Source organism: Trichechus manatus, unplaced genomic scaffold, assembly GCF_000243295.1.
Source record: "Trichechus manatus latirostris isolate Lorelei unplaced genomic scaffold, TriManLat1.0 scaffold00004, whole genome shotgun sequence".
Taxonomy (NCBI): domain Eukaryota; kingdom Metazoa; phylum Chordata; class Mammalia; order Sirenia; family Trichechidae; genus Trichechus; species Trichechus manatus.
The window spans coordinates 12,543,164-12,552,171 of NW_004443940.1; the positions used below are offsets into that span (position 1 = coordinate 12,543,164).

Here is a 9,008-nt window from a genome sequence, read left to right on the forward strand (position 1 = left end):
CAGGGACCACCTTTTACACTTGTGTGCTTGATGTGGAAAATCAGTCCCTCAAAAGAGATGTTTTATGTGCTGCACTTCATGTTTTATATGTAGCGGCAGTGGCACATTAAGTGGGAGTCTATGAATGACTACAAAATAGAGGCGGTGTTACAAGAATTGCAGGGCCTTCAATTGGGAATACAAATTCTTGGAGACTGAAGCCCTGTCACTCTAATGGTTAGAGGTCATTTCATGTTACTGGAAGCCTAGACTTGCCATGATACTGTACTGTGGGGATAAATGCCAAAGAAATATTAGGGACTCCCTCCTCCAGGGGTGGGTGGAGAGAATGAAGGTTCTGTGATGGAATTCTTGCCTTCTATGCAGGAGACCAAAGCTCAACTCCCAGCCAATGCACCCCAGGCACAGCCACCACTAGTCATTGGAGGCTTGCGTGTTCCTGTGATGCTGAGTGGCTTCGTGGGAGCTTCCAGACTAAGACCAGGAAGAAAGGCCTGGTGATCTACGTCCAAAAAATCAGCCAAAGAAAACCTTATGGATCACATCAGTCCCATCCCATTGTGCACAGGTTCGCCATGAATGAAGGGCCGGCTGAACGGCAGCTAACAACTCATCCAGGGCTATTTTCATTTGGTATACATGAAGAAGATTAACAGTGCCATCTATAGAGATGGGATTGGCTGATGTAGCTCAGAAGCTAGACACAGGACTGTTACTTCAATTTCCCAGGAGCAACAGAATTGAGAAACGCTCTCTGACCAATCCCTTACGACGCAACCGGAAGTTCGAAGGTCGGTGACGCTTTCAAGCTTCCGGTAAGTATCGCGAGGTGAAATGTGAACACTGCCATCAATCGATTGGCTAACAGGATAGATGACGTCAGACGCAAAAACGCCAGCCGACCGCGGCAGCGTGAGGGAGGCCGGGAATTCTGTTACATCGCGGTGCTGAACCCTCCGAATAGGCACAATGAGCAAGGCTCACCCGCCCGAGTTGAAAAAGTAAGTATGTGTCAAGGCCCAGCTGAAGTGGCAGCTTCTTTGCGTGCCACAAGTGCCTTCAACCCCCTTGCGTTTCCGTTAGCGCGCCCTGGCGTGCGTAGGCCGAGTGGGCATGGGCCCCTGCACCTCCCTCGCCCGGATCCCGGCCAGGGTCCCGCGCTTCGGAGCCCAAGCCCGCGCGGACGCTCCGTGTCGGCCTGGTTACCAAAAGCAGCGAAAGTACCTCCATTCTGCCGATTTGCCTCCCTTGTTCCCGAGCTTCCGGCGCCACATCTGCATGTCTTACTAGTTACTTGAGGACCTCAACACCACCCTTTGTGGAACATCGTGAATAGCATCATGGTCTAGATAGGTGACTTGAATGGAAGTTTTTATAGAATACGAGGAGTCAGAAGCCACTTTAATCTTAATGTGTGTGCGTTGTTTGCGCATATACTTACAAATTCAGTTCCTTTTTATTGCCGTCTTGTACTTAAACTAAGAATGTCTTGTGCCTATTTTGCTCGATCATCAGTTATGTGAGAACATTAAGTTTCCTAATCAGAGAAGGCTAGTTGTTTTTTTTTTATTCCTTCCCCTGCACCCAGTAAAATCAAACCGACCTCTGAAGTAGGATATCCCTATTTTATACAGGACCCGGTTTGAAGCCTTAACCTCCTCAAACACTTCTTGAGTGAACGTAACACGTTCTCTGTCTCCTGAGTACTTCTCTATGGTGTTCATACCATGTGATGCCGGAATTCTGGCTGTAGTAGTTGGATTGCACAAAGGATTAGTATCCAAGGATCAGTTTGTGGGTGAGCCATCTGGTCTGCCTTATGTGTAGTTCATTTGTTACCAGCCCCTGAAAGAAGTCAGACTTAAGGAGAGTTCATATTTAATAATTTTACATTTAAATGTACATTTGTATCGAAGCCAACTTTTGTATGAAATTTCTGTCCATTAATTTTAGTTGGCGGTGTTAAAGGTTTAATTATTAAATAGTATGCGCAACATTAAGAAAAATGGAAATTACTGTCCCAAAAATGCTTACCTAAAATTTATTCTTTTATTGATTGGCTGGTGAAATCTTGTATCCTCAGGATTCATCAAGACCTGGTGAAATGGTAATTCTTTTTTTTATAAAAGCATCATTCTACTTGTAATTTTAGATTTCATTTCTGATTCTTAGTAGATGTTATTTGAAGATTTCAGGGGATGAACTAGTTTTGATACCTTCGTCTTCTAATCACTTGATTTAATGAGTTGTGAAATCCTGTCAGATCTGCCTCTAAAGTGTCTTTAAATTTTTTTCCTCCTTTATTTTATCACAAATACCATCTTTCACACTTTATACCTTCCTCCTGGTTTAGCATAACTCAGTGGTTCTCAGCTTGGGGACCAGGCAGCGGTGGGGGGGGGGGGTCCAGTGCTACCTGCAGCTAATGGGCAGAGGCCAGGACAGCCTCTAACAACGAATAATTATCTGTCTCCAAATGTCAATGATGCTGAGTTTGAGATACCTTGGCTTAACTGAATTCTGCCTCTTACCTCTTAAAAATTAACGGCCACAGGGATGGACTCTTCTCATTTTCTGCAGAATAAAGTCCAGACTCCTTAACACAAAATTCTTAAATCTACCACCAAGGAGACTATCCATTCTTATACCACTAATATTTGAAAACCTTGTTCTCCAGTCAAACTGAACCATTTGTGTTTGCTGAGACTTTCTCACTCACCTGTTGTGTGGCTTTGGACAATTTGCTTAACCTTAAATAAGCCTTAAGTTCCTCATCCACAAAATGATGGTAATAGTAATATAACTGGCAGAGTTGTTACTAGGGTTAAATGAGCTCACAAGTATATTGTGACATGTATAATATGTGCTATTAAAATGTAACTATACATTATACTGTATAAACATTTTTATTGTTTTTTCTTATACCTTCTGTTAGGCCATGTGACTTATTTATCTTTGAATTCTCCCATGATATCCTGTACATTAAGTTTGAATGAAATTTCATATTTTCTAGCCTGAGAGTAAGTGGAAGAGATAAAAATTGATTTGATTGCATGGCTTAATGGTCTCATACTGTCCTGCTGAGATAGGGTTTTCTTTTTTTAATTCAAATTGTTTAGTTTCAAAATAAACATTTATTTTTGCCATGAGACCAGAAGAACTGTATGGTACCCAGCGAAGACTATAGAAGGCTCTTGATCAAAAGGGGGAAAATGTAGAACCGACTTTCAGATTTTCATGAAATCCAGATTTTCTGGAGCTATTGAAGCTGGATGAACCCCTAAAACTATTTCCCTGGGAAAATCTTTAAACTTTAAACCAAAAATATCTCCTGAAGTCTTCTTAAAACCAAACAGTGGTTAGCTTAATTGGTAAAGAATGTCTGCCTTGAGCATTGGGATCAAATTGACAATAGCAAAAAGGATAGATAGGAAGCTTAGGGGACAGTTAGTTTGTTAATGGAGGAGGAACAGTTCGGAAAAGGAGGGTGAGAATGGTTGCACAACTTGAATGTAATCAGTGTCACTGAATTGTACATATAGAAATTGTTCAATTGGTGTGTGTTCTGCTGTGTATATTTTAAACAACAAAAAATAAATTATTAAACAAATACATATACATTTATTTTTCTCAGATATACCTGTGCGTTAAAGAATATCCTGAACACTTGACCTTGGTGTTTTAATGTTAAAAGAACACTAACTGTTGACCCAAATATAAAATACCAATTGAATGTGATTTGGTTACCCTCTGATGTCATCATATGGTTTGTTTAGTTTGGGAATTAACCAAAATGTAACCAAATCTGCATTTTTCTGTTATGGCTATAAAATCCAACGACTGAAAATGAGGTCAGTATTGAGCAGCAAAAAATGTTTTCATAATTCACATCAGTATAAAGATTCAGTTTAATGTTGATTAATATATTCTAAATACACTGCTTTTTTTTTTAACTATCTTATCTTGCCCCTTTTCAAATTATATTATTTTGCATAATGTCTACTTAGGTAGCTCCTTGCTCCCTCACCTTTACAGTAATAAAAGGTTTTAGACTGTTTTAAATTTCATTATTTCTACTGTGTAAATTTTAGCAGGTTGCACTGACTATACCTAATTCTGTGTTTATGTATGCTTAATGTTTTAAAATCAGTTATGTAATAATTACTTTTTTGGTTTTTCAGATTTATGGACAAGAAGTTATCATGTAAGTGTTTTTTAAATTATTCAATTGCTTTTTATTTGTGTCTTGACAGTATATAATGTTCAGAACAACTTTACACAAATTTAAAGCACACTGAACCTTTAATTTCTATTCATTAATTAAGTAGGCTTATCAAAATCCTAATTAGATATGGCAGGGAGTTTGGTTTTTTGGTTTGATATTTTATAAGCTTAAAACATTTCAGACTTTTCATTGTTTCATATAAGCCTTCCAGAATTAACAGGATTTTATTTTTTTTCATTTTTTTTGCTTAAAGCAGTAGAATTTTACTCTCTCACAGTTGGGGAGGCTAGAAGTCCAACTTTAAGGTATTGGCAAGGCTATCCCTCTGAATGCTTTAGGGGAAGATCCCTGTCTTCCAGATTCTGGTAGCCCCAAATATTCCTTGGTTAGTGGCAGCACAACTCCAATCTCTGCCTCTAACAGGATTTTCTTGTGTTGTGAAATTTGAAAATTTATCAACCTTTTTTCCTTTAGACAAGCTACATAGGACTTAGACAAGGAACAATTATTCTGTTTCTTGGGAATATGTAGGAAAAGCACATTTTGTTGAACTTTACTAAAAACCTGTTCTGTATAGAATCTGAAGTATATAGAGGTTAAAACCATGGGCTTTAGAGGCAGACAACCTCCACTTTGAATCCCAGCTCTACCACACTGTAGCTGTATAACCTTGAACCAGTTACTTAAAAGCTCTATACTGTAAATCTCATGTAAAGTAAGGCTAATACTACTTTACAGGATTCTTGTAAATGTGGAATGTTTAGCCCAGTGCTTGGTGTATAGTAAGGATAGTGGGTTTTTTAATTTATCACGAATACCTGTGTTTTATGTCACCTAATTTTTAATGAATAGTTGATAGTTAGTGGTCAGTTTTAATAAAACTAACTTTTTCCTTTAAATAGTGAAATTAAATGGTGGCAGACATGTCCAAGGAATATTGCGGGGATTTGATCCCTTTATGAATCTTGTGATAGATGAATGTGTGGAGATGGCAACTAGTGGACAACAGAACAATATTGGAATGGTGGTAAGTAAAGATAGGGGGCTCCCGTTAGAGATTTTGGTTTTTCTTTTGGGATATACATTAACTTCCCTTCTGTCAAACTCTTGGATTACATTGGAGTTAGTTTAAAAAAAAAAAAAATGGAATTAGTAACCCCCAGAAAAAGCAAATTACAGGCAAGATTAGACTCTCCATGTCCCTTGTAGTTTAACATAGGGCAGTCATTCCGCTGCAATAACGTCCCAGTTATCTGTAGGTAAGATCTGAACTATACAGAACCCTCTGAGGTCCTTGGGCTTGAAAGAGCTATTGAAAATCGTTTTTAAGCTTTATTCCATATTAGAGGTCCATAGTCCTTTGTTAGAGCAATAGTTCTTAATCTTAGTTGTATTTTGGAATCAAATTAGTCTGGGATGCAGTATAGAGATTTTTAAAGTTCTGGTGATTCTAATGTGAGGCCAAGATTAACCACTGATTCAGAGCATTTATAATCACATTAGGAGTTTTACAAATAACAAAAGCATGCCTAGGCTCCACCCCAGGCCAGTTTCCTTAAGATTTCATTCCAACCCAGGGCACTCCTAAGAAATAGTAAAAATTATATATTTTATGATTCTACATAATTCAGGAGCCCTTGGGAGAGTTATGCTTCTGCAGCTCTGTTTCCGGTTGTGGCAGTTCATATTTTTATTAGATAGCTGTGCCCTTTCAGTAGACTGAAACCCTGAGCAGCACTTTGCGAAAGCTGGCATTTAAGTACAACAAAAGGAACAATGTCTCATGGAATTCTGGACCTGATGGTTCCCGATTGATTTGGAGAATTGGGCCTCAATACACTACAGCAAAAAAGAGCATTGTAAGGTAGAAGTGTTCACTGACTAGCCTTATTTTCTGTATATTATGTGAGAAAGCAAAGAAGTGTGTTCTACCCTTTTAGGAAAATGTTCATGAAAATAGCAAAGTTTCAGTTTGTTTTTTAATGATACTGAAAAGCCCTCAGATCTGAAAATCTTAGTCATCTTAAAAAAACTTCACCAGTACCCACTCCCAAGGCAAGTGTCAGGCATGGACAACTTTGGGAGGAAGCTAAAAATGAAGGCTAGTTGTTTTTCATGCTTTGATCAATGAGTTGTGATGTTCATCATCTGCTGCAAGAAAGCCAGAAATTTAAAACTCTTGAGAACTAGGTAAACATGTTGGTTAGCTTTTCCACATTTCCATTCTTAACTTATAAGAAGAGTAAGAGTCAGTGGGCTCTTTCAGTCCCCATTGTTATTTTCAGGGCATTGTTCTCTTTGAAAACTTTCTTTGCCACCTTCTCACCATACTCATTGCTGTTATTGTCTGCCAGGCTCTGGGACACTCTCCCCTCTGCCATGTTCCTTTTCAGTCTGTCTGCTGTGGTATAATCCTATACAAGTTCATGTTTTTTATTAACAGATACTGAGCCCTCTATATGCCTACTGCTGTTTTAGGCCATGGGGATACTGTACCAAGCAAAGTTCCTGCCCTCATGGAGTTTACATTTGAGTAGCAGAGACAGTGTTAGTATATATATAAATAAATTAGAATGAAGGGAGGAAAGAACAAGTTACAGATATTTCTACTCTCTGAGCTGCCGGCAACCATAACTACACTTTGAGTCTTATTATTCAGAATGTCTCCATTTCCAGTAAACACTTCAAATTGTTACATTTCCCATCATCCTGCCTCCTATCTTTTCACCTATCCAACTAGCTCCTACTCGGTCTGTGGTTTCCTTGTGATCTACCATCCATCAGGGACTTCTTGTTTTTACCATCACCTAGCCTCCCAGGGAGCCCAGGGGGCACAATGATTAAGCACTCGGCTGCTGACTGAAAGGTTGGCGGTTCAAACCAACCAGCAGCTTTGCAGGAGAAAAGACCTGGTAATATGGTCCTGTAAAGATTACAGTCTAGGAAATACTGTGGGGCAGTTCTACTCTGTCCTGTAGGGTCACTGTGAGTCAAAATTGACTCGATGGCCCACAACAGCAGCTTCCTTCCAGTTTCTCTTATTTGCCTACCCCTCTTGAGCTCAGTTATCAGCCGCTTCACCTGTGTTCTCATACGTGTCCTTGCTTATCTTCATTTCTGGAATGTCTGCTATGTCAGGTACTGTGTTCCTAGGACCTTTTCTTTATAACTTCTCTTCCTGCCTCTAAGCTCTTTCATTCAGACTTATGTGCTGTTGCCCAAACAGTTATGATTGTCATTACCCTAAGTGTGAAGCTTTTGCTGGCTCATTGTTGGTTTCGCGAGCCCTCCAAATAACTATCCTGGCATTTGAGGTTGCCTGAGATTAGATGTCAGCTATCTCTGTTCCTACTTCCCTTCATGTTCAAATTAGACTCCTTATCCCCTTAGTTTTCTTCTTTGTTCTGTCTGGAATTCCCTATCTTCTTGTCAAAATTCTACCCAACTTTCAAGACCCAGATAAAATACCATCTTCATAAAGCCTGCCATAAGCAGCTTCCATCCTGTTTGCTCCCTAAATGGTCTCATACTCCTAAACTTGATACACTCTATTGTACTTGTTTTCCCATTAACTTTTAAGTATCTTAGGGGCAGAGATGGGCATGTCCATTTAGGTTCTGCAGTTCAGAAGGTATAATAACTCACTGGAGATTTGGCATGTGTCTTAGTTACCTGGTGCTGCTGTAACAGAAGTACCACAGTGGGTGGCTTTAACAAACAGAAATTTATTCTCTCACAGTCTGGGGGGGCTAGGGGTCTGGATTCAGGGTGCCAGCTCCCAGGGAAGGCTTTTTCTCTGTCGGTTCTGGGGGAAGGTCTTTATAGTCATCAGTCTTCTGGTCTAGGAGCTTTTCAGCGGAGGGACCCCAAGCCCAAAGGACATGCTTCACTCCCAGCTCTTCTTCTTGGTGGTAGTTAGGTCCCTGTCTCTGCTTGCTTGTTTAATCTCTTGTATCTCAAAAGAGATTGACTCAAAATACAACTTAATCCTCGAGATTGAGTCCTGCCTTATTAACATAACTGCCTCTAATCCTGCCTCATTATCATCATAGAGGTTAGGATTTACAACACATAGGATAATCACATCAGATCACAAAATGGTGGACAGCCACCCAATTCTGGGAATCATGGACTAGCCAAGCTGCCACACATTTTTGGGGGAACACAATTCAATCTATAACAGCATGCCATCTCAAAAAGGTAATTGTTAGCCTTCAGTTTAGAAGATGTCCATCTCACCTAGAGGGCTTGGTGGCTAGCTTCTTGTCATAATTGATTTGACTTGAGTCATATAGTCTTCCTATGGTTTGAAACATAGAACATAATAGCTTATATGTATCTCTACAATGGTACACACTGCCATGTAAGATTAAAAAACCATTAATGATTTGGTGAGAATTCTTTAATCTTCGTTGCTCTCTCTTTTAAGTGAATTGTGTTCTTTTCAAATGTATTTTTCTCTTTCTTAGGTAATACGAGGAAATAGTATCATCATGTTAGAAGCCTTGGAAAGAGTATAATGGCTGTGTTCAGCAGAAAAATCACTTGATTCCACGTGTCCCCTCTCCAAAGGGCCTGTTTTACTATGATGTAAAAATCAGGCTGTGTACATTCTTCATATTAAATTTCTTTTGTTAAATAAACTTTTGTAATAGTAAAAAATGCTTCATCTCAGGTGCTCTGAATACAGAAATAGAGTATGTTATTCTAACGTGAACTTTGCCTGGTGCTTTCAAGTTGACACTGATTTCAGCAGATTTTTTATGCACTGAAATGGAAGAAT

At 39.3% G+C, this 9,008-nt stretch overlaps 1 protein-coding gene across 1 annotated transcript; it reads left to right on the top strand.

Moving 5' to 3' along the window:
* The first annotated feature begins 852 nt into the window (after positions 1-852).
* SNRPG (small nuclear ribonucleoprotein polypeptide G) lies at positions 853-8,887 on the top strand. The gene is made up of 4 exons (XM_004369233.2): positions 853-1,001; positions 4,182-4,204; positions 5,128-5,252; positions 8,695-8,887. The coding sequence occupies exons 1-4, from the start codon at positions 970-972 to the stop codon at positions 8,743-8,745; spliced, it is 231 nt and encodes a 76-aa protein (XP_004369290.1). The 5' UTR covers positions 853-969; the 3' UTR covers positions 8,746-8,887.
* The last annotated feature ends 121 nt before the right edge of the window (positions 8,888-9,008 follow it).